We start from the raw sequence: 15,205 nt of genomic DNA, 5'->3' as shown, positions 1-15,205 counted from the left end.
TTTCTTGCCCTCTTTCTTCTGCCTATTTGCTGATATTTGCATTTCCCCCTCTTTTTGTGCTGTTTGTCTCTTTGTACCTGGGTGGCTTTATTTGTATATTTTTTTTGTCCTGCTTATTTTTAAAAACAAAGAGTTGAGTGCTATAAAGGAAAACTGATTAGGATTAATCAGCTGCTTCTTTAAGCTCTGCAGAGCTGACTCTTAAGCAAAACTGACTAGGATCACAAAATCTCAGCATTTGATTTAACACTCTTTCCTCCCCCCCCGCCCTTTACTTTCCCAAAAGGAGAGACTGTTGTCACCTCAGCAGATTGCTGCCTCTCCCCAAGATTGTTTCCATGGCAAGGTCTTACACTACGAACTATTACTGTTATAGCTGTATTGGTTAGAATTGTGATGACGTATGATTCCTGACTGACATAGTTGTGCTGACAAAAGCCCTTAGTTTAGACAGGTGTACTGGCAAAACTGTTCATTTTCATATATAGCATGTTTTGCTTTGGGGAAGGGGAAGGAGGGACTGAAATAAGCTATACTGGTAAAATGCTCCTAGTATAGACCTGGCCTACAGTGGCAAAAATGGGAGCTACCACTAGAGCAACTCATGGTACCAGTGACAAAAGTTGTATTGTACTGTCGACAGGGCTTAGGTGTCTTTACCACTGTGTTCCTTACCAGTTAAAATGGTTGAACACATCTGAGCCTTGTCTACCCTGCAACTTCTTGTTACCACTAGTGGAGCTGCACTGGCAGTGAATTATGGGTATATTTTTGCCAGTGTAGATAAAGGCTAAGGTTTCAGATTTCCCAGCAGTTGGCCAAGGGAGATTTTCATGTGAAGTATGTTTTTTACAAAAGAAAATTTCCCCTCACATAGGTAGAGGCTGCAATTAGAGCAGCTGGGTCGGTGTGTAAAGAACTGGAGCTCTGCTGGTAAGGTGGCTAATCAGGGCTTGTAAAAGCCGTGAGTATTCCAGGATCTGCTGTGTGCTTGTGTTCTGCCATTTATGTAGGACTCCTGTAAACAGTGATTTAATAGATTCCATAACTGTCTAATGCAGATATATATACAGAGATAAATGCAAATTCAGCTGTTTTGACTTTCTTGCTTTTGTTGGTTTGCAGTATATCTGGATGTGTTGAAAGCTAAAGTTTACACGTCATTCTTAACTTGCATTATTGTGCAAAGGTATTTCATTGGTCTTGGATTGGTTTCTAGTTGAATCTGTTTAAAAGCCTAAATAAGTTGAGAAGTGTCAGCCTTGGCTTTCGTTCATCTGTCGTTAGGTTAGCCTTGTTTGATACTTTTGTCATTTTGTATGTTTAACAATAATTTCTGCTGCTTAGCTTAATATGTGCATTGTATTGTAGTGTGCTGTAATTGATGTAAGAACTAATGTTTTTTAGCATTTTAGGATCATGCATTATTTCTTCAACAGTAGCATAGGTACTTTTGGCCATTTTGAGTGGCTTGATGTGTGTCTATTTTTTTTGTTTTTTATAACAGAAGGATCAAAGTCTCAAGTTGCACGTCAGAGTCTAAACTATATTCAAGAAATTGGAAATGGCTGGTTTGGAAAGGTGAAAAGTCCTCCTTTAATATTGTAGTTCTGCAGTTGAGATTTTATTCCTAAGCAGAGACCTATATTACCATTTTAAATGATATTTATCCAAAGTAATAACACAATAAGAAAATTGTCTTTAGAACTTAATTTGTATTGCTGTTTGCATGTACTTTGTTTTCTATCTCTTTAATTCAGATGCAGTGCTGCTTAACAAAACATACTTAAAATAGTCAGAAATTCCACTTCAGTAGACTGAGCATGTAAATCGCTGTTTTAATTTTAGCAGCTTTTTTAGAAAAAGCACTTTATCTCCAATTTTTATTTTAAAAAAATACATATTTTTTTTTAAATGCAGAGGATTAATATCACTTGTCAGAATAATTTCTTAAGTGTGGAAGGTTAATAATCAAAGCTTTGGATGTGTTAGGAAAAGAGTCAGAAGACACCCGTAGTGACATGTTTCTAGTGGCTTTGTTTTTTCTTTGTGTTGTAATTGAGGTATAACAGGAAACTGGATACTTCCTCTTTAAATGTGACTGAAACTATGTAATGTAGAATTGTTTGTTTTTCAGGTTCTACTTGGGGAGATCTACTCAGGTACTAGTGTAGCAAGAGTAATAGTGAAGGAATTAAAGGCAAATGCAGATCCCAAAGAACAAGAACAGTTTTTGAGAAATGGAGAACCTTACTAGTAAGTAGTCTCTCATACCTTGGGTAACTTGAAGACAGTCCATGCTACTAATATATACGTAAACCATGGAAAGCTGTCTTATTCAGTATTATGGTTCTTTTTTTATATAAAACTCAACTCTGTCCTTCCTCTTCAGTCTGTTAATAAAAAGTAAATGTTGGTAGTTTAAGAAAAGAAAAATACACATTCAATATTGTCAACACTAAATTATCAAAAATTGAGTGACATATCCCCCCAGATCATGAGATTTTTAAAGAGCGCAGTTTTGTGTTTTTATTGCCTTCCAATTTTTGAGCCTTTAAGAGTACACTTGGTTTGCATTCTTGGGCTTTTCTCTGCAGGCATGAAGACTAGAGATTTTTTTTAAATTGATGCTGAGATTTTCATGTAGTCACTTGCCTCCAGGAGCGTGAACTTTGAGAGAAAAACCAAATATAGTGAAACTTGTGATAAAGCATTGCCAACTCCTGTGATTTTATGTACTTTATTTTTTTAACAAAACTTATTTTTAAGCAGCATCTTATCTGTTTTTAAACATTAAACAAATGTTAAATCCAATCAGAGAAGTGATTAGGTTATACAAATAGCTTTTTATCATTGTGTTTGGGTCACTTGTGATTTAACTTGGTGGTGGGGAAAAAAACTAACATAGAATGGACATGAACAAGCACTCGAAAAAGAAAAAAACTGTTACTAACCTTACCACAACTGTTGTTCTTCAAGATGTGTTGCTCATGTCCATTCCATGACCTATCCTCCTGCCCCTCTTCAGAGTTAGCTGGCAAGAAGGAATGGAGAGGGTGTGGGGCTGTCTGCGTCCCTTCGACTGGTGTATGAACATGGGGCATCAGTGTGTGCTAGAGCTGGCCTGATGGATACCACTGCGGGAAGAATCTCCAGTGATAGTGCATGTGGCACACGCATACCTAATGTGGAATGGACATGAGCAACAGATCTTGAAGAACAACAGTTACAGAAAGGTTAGTAACCGTTGTTGACATGTGCTCCGATGGAGAAGGCTTGGGATAAACAGCTGCTGATGCTCCCATCCACTTCTAGAGTTGATGCGGTACTGATAGCGACCTGGCCCTGGAGGGAGCTGACCACGATGACCAGGGAAGCTCTGGTTCTTTTGACTTTGCCCTGAGATACAAAGAGAGTCTATTTGCTATCAGAGACCTACGTCTTCCTGGAGGACATCTTTGCTCTTCACTATCCACGTTCATCCCTCCTATTAGGACCATCTCTATTCTGGAACTTTAATACACCAGAAGAAGAGACCATCTTGATGAGGCAGTTGTATCCATCCCATCTGCAAGCCTTGAGGCACAGCCATTGGTATTGTTGGTTCTGCTGCAGGTGAGGGATCTGGCTTTCTCTTCAGATGAGTCTGAGACCCTGCAACTGGGGTGGTTCTCTGCCAGATGATCCATCCTACTGTTAATATTGGAGACTGTGGGAGCCCTAGGCTAGATACCCAGGATCAGTTCAGGAGTCCTATTTGCCATCACCTGGACTCTTGCAATTGGCCCTATCAGAATACTTGGAAGGGGAAGGTGAGCTGGATTCGCTGTTTCTGGAAGCAATTTCATTGTCTTCACTGGATGAGGTGGTTACTCCAGCTACTCCCTCTCTGCCAGATGACTTCAGACAATATCAAAAGCTCATGTACAGGTACAGATTCAGCCTGAGAGAGTGCAGGAGCCTCAGATTAATTTACCATACACCGGGGTATAGGACAAGACTGCATCCTCAGCTGTTTTACCACCAGTATACTCAGGAGGCACCATGCAAGAAACAGAGGGTTTTATAGACCAGGTACCCAGCTTCTACAGCATCCAATGCCACATCATATTTTAATCCTCAATCAAAAAGTTTCTATTGAGAGGCAATTCTTACAAGGTATTCCAGCAGGCAAGAGGTCTTCTCCTCAACCTTCTGTCTTCCCTGTGTGTCTGTGTCAATCATGAAAAATGCATGTTGACCCCCATGAGTTGCATGAGTGTTATAGGAAAGACATTGGACTCGACTTCAGCAAAACTGTCTACCTCTGGAGAGGTTTCTCATACATCAGGTCACTGTCAGATCCAGGCCATCAGTCAGAAGTTGCCTTTTCTTGCTTGGCCTCATGTACACATGTGATTCTGTTAGGGAGGCTTCATCCTTGCTGACTACAAGCTTGGCTTCTTTCCATGTACTCAACAGAGAGAGGCAATATAAGCAGCAAGGGAACAGTTCTGCTTAGAGTTTTAGACTCTCTCGTCTAGTGGACAAAACCAGAGAAGATTTTGGTGGGGATCTCTTTCCTCACACAATTCCTGAGGGCAGCCATCATTACTGATGCCTCCCTCTTGAGTTGGGGTGCTCATGTTGGCAATCGTATGGCACAAGGCTCTGGACTATATGGGAGTCCAGAATGCATGTCACATCACTAGTACTCAGGCATCGCGGGCTCAGTGGACTGCCCATTCTCCCACTCATCCAATCCAGACATGTCCAAATAATATTGGACAACATAAGGGTATTTTATGTAAACATGTGGAGGGAGGGTCAGCCATCTCATAACACTATCAGCAGCATATTTTACCCCGGGTGCAAAACTCCCTAGCAGAGTGCCTGAGCAGACATTTTTTCACAAGTCAGAGATTCACACTTTGGTTCTTGACAACATCTTTGCCCATTCAGGGAACACTGACCTGGAACCTTTTTGCCTCATGGGAGAACAGGAAACTTCCTCAGTACTTCTCCAGAGCAGCCCTGGGCAAGGGCTACAAGACAGATGCCCTACTGGTGTCATGGCAGGGCTGCATGGGGTATATCTTTCCTCCCATGTCATTGATACAAGTTCTGTGGAAGATCCAACAAGACAGAGCTTGAGTCATCCTGATTGCATCCAACTGGCCAAGACAGTTTTGGTTTACACATCTGCTTATGTGGTCAGTTCACCCACCCATGAACACCCACACACTGCTGGACCTTCTAACACAGTATAAGGGCAGGTTCAAGCTCATGGCCAGGTATTTGGATGGGCATCAGAAATAGAGTGCTCATGTTCTAAAAGGGTGAAGTCCATTCTTAACCAAAGGCAGAAAACACTGCTACGAGAAGCTGTTATTCCAAGGATGGAAGCGTTTCTCCTCTGTGGCTCACAGTGTACCTTGTTTATGGAATCTGCTGGGATTCCTGCTATTTTAGAGTATCTGCTTATTCTTAAGTCTTTGGGTCTTGTGCTCAGTTCTCTGAGTGTGCATTTAACAATGATCAGCGTTTTCCATCCTCTGACGGATAACCATACATGTTCACTCATCCTGTTACAACTAGATTTCTCAGATCCTTTCTGTCGTAGGAGCACCAGTGATCTGTGTGTTATGTATAACCTGTATGCTCCAAAAGGTCTGTTACACTCCCTTCCGGCCTTTTGTCTCCTCCCCCTATCTAAATTCCGTGAAGTGGCTTTTCCCCTCCCCCTCCTGGAATGCTTGTAAAATGAATGGGCTGCTTGAACAACTGGACAATCAGAAGAGCTCCCAGGTAGACAAGGTGTCTGGGACTCTAATTAGGCAGCATTCACACACACAATGCATGGACACTGCCCACGGTGGAGTGTGACCAACCAGATGTGGCCAAGTCATCTCTAGTCGCAGGTCCTTAAAAGGGGAAGGGGCCATATGCTCAGCAGTGCACTCACAAGATTGTATCTCCTGTGAAGGCCCTTCGCCCAGACTGCCTGGCCAGTGGTTTGCTGCGTTGCATTCCATCCTGCCTCGGGAAGACTTACCTTCATTGCACCATCCATCAGTGCTCTGGGGGACACTTACCTTGAAAAATCCTGACATCTCCAGTGCCGTGCCTGTTCTGGGAGCTTGAGTATGCAAGTGTGAGTGTGACCTCCCCACGCTTCTTTTGATCTTAGTTCTCAGTATAATAGAAGTGCTGCTTTCTGACAGACTCCGGTGGGTCATTAGTCCTCCCTAAGGTTACTAGCTGGCCCAATTTTGGGTAACACTTTCCACCATTGAAATTTGCATCTCAGTGGGACCTCAGTTTTGTTTTATATTTGCTCACTAAGCCCCCCATTGAGCCTCTAGGCACGTCTCTATGGCCCGTCTGACCATGAAGTTGGCCTTTCTAATAGCCGTAGTGTCAGTCAGAAGACATTGAATAGGTTATTGATGTACTACAACCACTTGAAAAAGACAGCAGCCAAAGTTAGCATTCAGAACACCTTGCTCAGAAAACTGGCCAGCTCAATCTGGAGTGCTTGTGCCCAGGTGCTTAGAACATCAGCCCTTGCCCTCTGCGACTCAAGAGCAGAGTATTGTGTTCCTGTCTGGTGTCACTTCTCACATGAAGCTGATCGATGTAGAGATTAAAAAAGCTATGTGTATTGTTACTGGGACTTTAAGTGCAACTCCATTGCCAGGGCTGCCAATATTTATAACATAGCACTGCCCCATATTCGCAGTGAGGGGGCCTCCATCATGCGCCTGGTTAAGATCCGTGAGAACAGTGACTTGCCTCTGTATTCAGACCTCATCATCCATCTGCCAGTTTGCCTCTCTTTTAGGCTTCCTTTGTGATCACTTATCCCTCCACAGGACGTGACGGTGGAATCCACTTGGCATAACGAGTGATCAGCAATGGCAGTTGTTAATCACTCTCTCATCACCGACCCAACCATCTGCCTGTCAGGTTTTGACTTGCCAAGGTACCTGTAATCATCCCTGAACTGGTTTCGGACAGAGCAAGGCAATGGTGCGGCCAGCATTTTCAAATGGGGTTTCATCCCACGTTGTAGATGTGGTCAACTTCAGACTATGTGGCACATCCTTGACAAGTGCCCGCTGACTTGCTTCAATAGTGGACTATTGGCTCTTCACTGGCTGATGACAATGCAGTCAAATGGCTGGGCGTGCTGTGCTGAGAGAGTCAGAACAGTCAGCGAGCTGGGAGCACTCATGGCAGACTCACCATATACTATCTTCTATAAAGAAAAGATCTCTTTATGATCCCACCCTGGATTCATTCCCAAAGTAGTTTCTGAGTTTCATATGAGTCAGGTAATCCACTTACCAGAATTTTTTCCAAAACCCACATGTCTCAAGTGAAGAGAGATGGCTGCATTCTCTAAATGTCCAAAGGGCTTTGGCCTTTTATCTGCAAAGAACAAAGGACGTTAGATACCGAAACTCTTTGTTTACATAACAGAGCGATCAAGGGGTTAAGCAAAATTGACATAGAGACTTTCAAACTAGATCTCAGGTTGTATTACCCTTTGTTACAACTAGCTCATAGTCCCCCTCCAGAGGTTTGAGGGCTCATTCCATTAGAGGGCTAACTACTCTGGCTGCATTGCTGAGAGATATACACCTCCTAAAGATGTGTAGGAGACATACTTGTAGCAATTTGCATACCTTCATGAGATATTACACTCTGGTCCAGTCGTCAACTGCAAATACAGCTGTGGGGACAGCAGTATTACAGTCGACTATCGAATCTGCATGCCATCTGACTGCTGGGTTATTAATTTCCCATGTGTAGAATACACATAGGGACTATCACTCAAAGAAGAAATTGAAGTTACTTACCTGTAACTGGAGGTTCTTCAAGATGTGTGGTCCCTATCTGTATTCCACTACCCCCCCCCCCCGTCCCTGCAGATTATTCTGAACTGCAGTTAGAATGGGAAACAGGAATGGCGTTGGCATGCACCGCCTTTATACCCTTGATTCTGAGCCCAACGGGAACTACAACGGAGGTGTAGGCCAACTGACAGCACTTGCAAAAAAAATTCCTGACTCAGGCACATGGTGAGCATACATATCTGACTTGTGGAATACAGACAGGAGCCACATATCTTGAAGAACCTCCGGTTACAGGTAAGTAAACTCTATTTGTTTGGTCTCCTGTTTTGGAGTCCAAGGATACTCAAGAGAATTGGCTGGAAACGAAAAGCTGAATCTTCATGTGCTTTTCAAGGAGTGGGCAAAAGTGGCTGTCATGTTTCCACTGCCAGTTCTGGGGGCAGAGGGGGCACTGAGTAACTGGCTGCTTTAAATAGTTGTACAGTCCCACTGGGGTACTGGAGCACAGTATGCCCCAGCTATGCCCTTGTATGCTCCCGACACATACACCATGAGGGAGAGGGGAAACAGGGTGTAGCAGCATTGTCTTTACACCACTTAAGGTTCCCCATGCCAGGAGAATTCTCAGCTGTCCACTTAAGGCATCTTGAAGATTTCCTTGCACTGCTAGAGCATATCAAAGGGAATTTATTGAGTTTGAAGATCTGCCTCTTATGCTGTTTCTATGTGGATTTAAATCTGACTTTCAAAAGAGGAAACTGAGATGCATAGGAGGGTAGTAGTATTCAGTCATGTTAGAGCTATTAGTGTGTACTGCTGTCTTTCTGACTTAAAATAATCTGTTTGTATTTTATTATAGCATTCTTCAGCATCCAAATGTTCTGCAATGTATTGGGCAGTGTGTGGAAGCCATCCCGTATCTTCTGGTGTTTGAGTTGTGTGATTTAGTAAGTAAACTTAATAGTGAAAATAGTAAATTTAATAATAGTTTATAGTTAGAAAATACTTTTTTCTTTTGAGTACATTTTAAGCAGTTTTTGTGAACCTCATTATTGAAACCATCTGTTCATTTTTTAAATATTCCTCGAGGAGTCAAATGAAGGTATCTTAAAAGGTAAATAACATTTACTTTTTTTCATTTGTGGACCACAAAAGCAATATTTGTTTGTTCTTAGCTCTCTAAGTTCAGGATTTAACTTCTAGTTCATTGTGGGACTTTCTAAAGAGGAAAATAATTGTACAGAAAGTAAGCTTTGCCACTTTGTTCTTCCTGGACAACAGAATTGTTAGTATATCACATTTTGAAAAAGAACCCTGTTAATTCTATGCATGAATGAGGCAGAAGTCCTGTGGGAGTGGAGGGAGGAAAGGGAAGTGGGGAGTACAGGATCATCTAACTAAAGACTGGTATCGTAATGCATAAGCCCAAGGGAACCAAATAAAGGTTGCATGGGTCACCTTAATTCATACGTTTCCTAACTTTTGAGAATTTGATTTTAGTGTTAACATTCTTTTAATGTCATTTATTAATGTAAATTCTTAAAAAATTAAGAACTTTAAAATTGAAAAAAAAACCAAACCCCAAATTCAGTAAGGTGGAATTCTGTTAATACTTCATATGGATTTTCATCAGGGTTTGGGATCTTTAGATCTACAGCACAGTTCTCAGGCTTCTAACTGTTAGCATAGAACAGTGGTTCTCAAACTGGGGCTGCCGTTTGTGTAGGGAAAGCCCCCGGTGGGCCTGGCCGGTTTGTTTACCTGCCGGGGCCACAGGTCCCACTGGCCACGGTTTGCTGCTCCAGGCCAATGGAAGCGGCGCGGCCTGGCCTGCTGGGGACTTTGCCTACACAAGTGGCGGCCCTGGTTTGAGAACCACTGGCATAGAAGGCTGTTATCTTTCTCATGGATTTGCCCCTAGAGAGACATGGTGATGAGATTTCCCAGTGTGTTTCACAGCAATTTGTTAGACAGCAGAAGAATGTTGAGACTCAGGAATAATAGGTTCAATTTCAGGTTCTGTAGGGAAGGGTTCTCTTTGCTGCTCTCACTCTTTCCTTCCCTTAGATTCATGAAATTTATCATTTCACGATCACTGTCTCCAAGTTGCCTTTCACCTTCAGATTCGCAGCCAATTCCTCTCTTTGTCCGAAGATACAGGTGTGGGTAGGTGAGATTCTGTGGCCTGCGTTGTGCAGGAGGTCAGACTAGATGATCATAATTGTCCCTTCTGACCTTAAAGTCTATGATTCTATGGTTAACAGACTCTTCTGTCCCTGCCCCTTAATCTCTCCATGTCCCTTTCTACTCCTATTTTTCCTGGTTTCGGTCCCTCTTGTTCCTGTGCAGTCAGCTTTTCCCTCTGTTCCTGATCCTATCCTCCCTGCCTCCAACACTCTCTCTTCCCCCTTGCTCCTCTACATTAAAGTCAGGCAGCTTCCTCTTTCTCCATGCTGCCAGAGTGGCAGCAAGTGGAGCATTGAGAGCATAGGAATGACAGTCTCCCTGGTTTCAGTTCCAGTTTTTGCTGCCACAGCAGCCATTGACAGTGGGAAGAGCAGTTGCAGCAAAGGTTCTTCTTAGTCCTGGTAACCCTGGGTTGGAATATGTTCGGTCTCTGTGAGTATGGTGCGTGCAGAGTCTGGTTGAAATGTAGATGCTGTTAGGAAATGGAGCATATGAAGTGGAAAAACAGAATCTTTGGAGAATCTAGCTGCCTAACTCTAACAAGCCTCTTCTGAGCATGTGCAAACTGAGATTTCAGAGGCTTATAAACTGGCCAAATGTAAGCATATTTTTATTGGCACATCCCTAATGCCAGTGTGACCTCCTTGCCAAACTTCAGTTCCCTGCTCCAAAACATGGAAAGTTAGAGCTTCTCGGATGCTTTTTTTACTCAATTTTTGTAATATGGGCAAAGCAACTTATTTTCCCCTAAATTTATTTTTGGAAGTGTTTAAACTGTTTTACCATAAATTTCCTAGAAAAATTCAGCCTGAGGATTGAAATTTTCTGTGCCCAAATGGCTAATTTGGCAAAGTTGCAAGCAACTGAAAACAACCGTGTAATGGACAAGGAGCTGCTATGTAATAATCAAAGAATACTGATAAGTAACAATTTTATGATCACTCTGTGACCTTGTCAGTGAAGTTAAGTTGTTGTATATTGGGTTCTAAGATTTTCCTGTGTGAATTTATTGATTTAGTTTAAGAGACTGAGGAAGAACAAACAGGAAGGCAACACAGTAACTCCCTGTTTAAGCAACCTCTGACAAAACACTTCAGGGGTCGGGGCCAATTACAGAACAATGCTATATTTCTAGGCCTCTGGCCAAAGTGACACAGCTGTTCTATCAGTATTCTGAATGAAGAGACCAAAAGAACAGTAAACAGTTAAAAAGCCCTTCTGAGGAAACAGGGAGGTGGTGGTGGAGAGGAGTCCCGTTGTCAGCAGCTGTCACGGGGACAGTTTGATACAGAGAGGCTCTGTAGAAGAGTCTGAAAGAGTTGGATTTTTTCCCCAGCTTCCAGGAAATGGTAAGCCTTGCAGACAGATGGACAGGCAAATATAGGGATTGGCTTACTGTTTTTTGGGAGCTGTTTTTTCTGAAATGCTTTTGTTTTAAATATATACTTTGCTTTAAGAAAGCTGTGTGGTCACTGGTTACCACTGTCATTCTTTCTAGAGAGAAGAAAACAACAGGTGCTGAACATAAGTCAGACCTGCTGAGGAATTGCAATTAATCACTGGGGACTGCCGCGAGATCCAAGTCTGTGAGAGGGAGAATCATGCAGTTCCACCTCAAGATAGAGGTGACTGCTTGAGGCCTTGTACCTCACTGGTACACTTCAGACGAGAAGGGGTCAGAGGTGCAGTTACTTGGGAATCGTGACATATAGTACTTAGTTGGATTTTTTGTTTTATTTTTCTATGTTTGGATGAGTTTAAAGATTAGCTATAGAACCAACTCTTTTTAAAGGATTGTGGTTTCAAAGAATTCTTAAAGCAGGATTTCATTGCAAAATGTATGAAGACAGAAATAGACTCAAATGTGCATATATAAGGTACATCAAAAGTAAATTTCCCAGAAGCAATAAAGTAGTGATTAGGCTTTGCTTGTAAAATTTTCACTGTTAATCAGTTTTACTGATATAAAATTCTTTCCAGAAAAGCTCAGTGCACAAATATGATTGTATTCACATTAATTAATTCAAGCAATTTCAAACAGAATAGCCGGGTGAACCTATGACATTTCTCAGAGAAAATGCTAGTTAACCTCCAAAGATGACTACCCTGTTTTAATCATTGTCTTTTGCTCAGATTGTATTAGCTGTATTTAAATAAAATGAGGCAGATGAATCCCTGATAGAATATCAGTCATCTTTTCTCCTTATAGAAAAATGGTTTGAGCTTAGAAGAAAGTTGCGTTTTACATTGCTTATGTTAACACAGATAAGCACATAATCAGCCCTTACTGCCATATTTCTGAGTAGTTGAATTATTTAACTTGACTTTAAAAATTACTCAATCTTCAAATGTAAAAGTTGCCCTGCTTCTCTTATTACAGAAATATTTTTTTATACTCTCGTTTGGTTTGAGACTTAACAATTAATGCCAGAATTTATCATGGTAGAAGGTAATCCAGAGAAGGATTTTACTTATGTGAGATAAAATAAATTTTCAGTTTAATTGAAGCCAGTAAACTTGACAGCCAAAGAAGTGGCTTTCATAAACCTGAATGCAGTTGAATTATCTCATTGGCATGAAAAATAAACACTGCTGCTTTCTGTTCCAAGCAAACTAAAAATGTATCTGGAAAATAAAGTAATAAATGTCTAAAACTATATAGTAAATTAAAGTTAAATAATGCTTGCCTGTATAATTTGTGTTTCTCCGTCTGAATATCTAGCCTACCTGGCAGAGTTCTGACCTCTTGGGTAGGGTTCTACCTATTGTTTGTTTGTTTGTTTAATTCACTGAGCATGCTTGTGTGCTAGATGCCAAACAGGCAAATAAGATGTGGTCCCTACCCCAGAGATCTTAAAGTTAATCAGACATCATAAGGGAAGAAGAAAGGATAATGAAAAACAAGATTTACTACTTCAAGAACATACGTGCAGTACTGTTAAACTAATTTCTCTGTCTCATGTCTGTTTTGATGGGGAGAGGAGGGAGGGAAGGGGCTAGGGAGGAGTAATGTAAAAATGGGTGAAATTTAAAAGGCTGTAAGATTTGGAGTGAGGGTGATAGAGAGAGGGAATATGGGATGGGTGAGGAAGGGCCGCAGGGGTTGGAGTTCTGTGATTGTAGAAGTCCAAAGAAAACTCAAGTATAGATATCAGTTTTGATGTCCAGAGTCTGCTGTTGTAGAATCTGCTTCTACTGCTGTGGCTGCAGTGGAAACTGCTGGTGGAATTTCCGGGCAGTTTAGGCATTTGTAGAAAAGGTGGCAGGCCCTACACTAACCTTGTCCCCAGCTGGCTACTGCTAGGTGTACATGGGTATTTGCAATGACTTGAACCTTGAGTACTCTGCCATTCAAGTTTCCTCAGTCCCACTGTGGTCCTGGCAAGGTTAGTGGGTAGAGTCATTGGTGCCTGGAGTGGCTGCATGTGGGTCTAGTGGGAGGCAATATATTATATATACTATAGAAATATCATACCACTAAAATCCTTCACTTTGTTACTAGTATTTGTGAAAATGTGTGAAATTCTAGTCAATAAAAAATAAATTGTCTGTGTTAACATCTGCATGAAGAGGAAACTGATTTCTAGCAATGAGGGGCCTAAAGTGCAAATCATGTTTGATGCAGGAACTGTACTGCTTTCAGAAATGACCTAAAGTGACTGTCTTTTCTGGGAGTGAGAAGTAATCCATTGTTCATGGGACTTCTGGCAGTAATGTGTCTTTGTGACAGAGCTAGGAGATTAAAAGTCAGGCCATTAAATTTATTTTACTTTACTCATTTTACAGAACTGAAAAGGAAGCAAAAGAACACTCTGAAAGCCTGTAAATTTACACAGGTGGTTGGGTAAAGAGATTAAATCCCAGTTTTCACTTCGTAACATAAAAAAGTTGGCTATAATTCTTTAAAATAGTTACTGTAGAAGATGTATGTGCTTAATATGTTACTTAATCTTAAATGATCCTGTAACAGTTTACATGATATTTTGGGTGCAGTCTTCTGATCTATAATTACTTAATGGTGTCTCAAGATAGTGCCAGGTTAGTAAAGTAGCCAGCTTATTTGCCTTAATATATTACCAGCCAGATGCGGCCAACTTTTTGTTAGCACAGCAAATCTTCTGATAGAATGATCTAAGTTATGAGTAAATAAAACTTTAGAATAAGTGGAGTTAACATTTGTATTGTGAGGTTGGATTGCCTGTCAAAATCTACTTCTGCAGAAACTCACTCTCCAGGAACCATCAATTCCATGAGCAGATGAGGTCAGCAGTCTACAGTTATTTGAAGTGCTCTGCGTGTGCTTAAAGCATTGTGTTGCTGGTGGAGTCTGAAATAGTTGGAGTCACAAAAAGTGCAGCCTTCCACTGACAGTCATTTTTAAAACTTCAGAAGCTAGGTTATTTGTTTTTACAAATATCTTAATCTTTCAGTGTATAAGACTCAGGACTCTCAATCGTGATTAAATTCTGATGCTTATGTTTTTCCAGACATCTCATTTAATAAACTTAACTTGTCTTAGGACACTGAAAATCTTCTTCCTACACACCGTTTGATGCAATCAAATGCTGAGCACCTCTTCATTTTGTCACAAACCGTCAGCTGAGTACACTACTTGTTGAGTAGTAGCAGCAAAATGGCAGCATTCATTGAAATAAATTAACATGAATCCCAGTGAGATCTAAGCTGACCAGGGACAACCTGAATTTTCAGAACTTTTTATTAGTAAATGCACAATGCTGTAGTGTCATAAAGGTTTTATAAGCATGTTCGGGATGGCTGCATTACTTAGAGTGATAAAGCCATGAGTAAGTAACATGTGTCATCTCAAGTGAATCCCAGAAAAGTCATTATAAAGCCACATACAAGTTGTTTTTGTGTCCTCCTTTACTGATACTTTTTATATTGCTTCTTGGAAGGTAGATTGCCAGAGATCTTCTCTAGATGGAGAGTCAGTACATGGCTGTAAATTTATAGCGCACTAGCATGGGGTGCATGAACTGTCTGTGTGGACCTTGCTACTGCTCATTAAAAGTTCGCTAGTGCTCTGTGATCTGAGATCAAAGCACATTAAGGAACTTACAGAGCATGGCAATAGAGTCCACATGGATGGTTAGTATGTGGCACACTGATGTACTGTAGATTACCCCCCAACTTACTGTGCACTGACTCTCCCTTTT

At 41.3% G+C, this 15,205-nt stretch overlaps 1 protein-coding gene across 3 annotated transcripts in view; it reads left to right on the top strand.

Moving 5' to 3' along the window:
* The window catches only part of LMTK2 (lemur tyrosine kinase 2), an 85,360-nt gene that overhangs the window by 33,455 nt on the left and 36,700 nt on the right, over positions 1-15,205 (top strand). For 2 of the 3 annotated variants that reach the window (XM_050966699.1, XM_050966698.1), the window contains exons 4-6: positions 1,508-1,581; positions 2,138-2,256; positions 8,701-8,788. In XM_050966699.1, the coding sequence (XP_050822656.1) occupies positions 1,508-1,581; positions 2,138-2,256; positions 8,701-8,788 (281 nt within the window). Of the gene's footprint in view, positions 1-1,507; positions 1,582-2,137; positions 2,257-8,700; positions 8,789-15,205 lie in introns of those variants that run through there. The other variant, XM_050966700.1, reaches the window with a different exon arrangement.

Source organism: Gopherus flavomarginatus, chromosome 9 (assembly GCF_025201925.1).
Source record: "Gopherus flavomarginatus isolate rGopFla2 chromosome 9, rGopFla2.mat.asm, whole genome shotgun sequence".
Lineage (NCBI taxonomy): Eukaryota > Metazoa > Chordata > Testudines > Testudinidae > Gopherus > Gopherus flavomarginatus.
The sequence above is the reverse complement of the archived record's forward strand: the minus strand, read 5'-3'. Positions and strand labels throughout refer to the sequence as shown.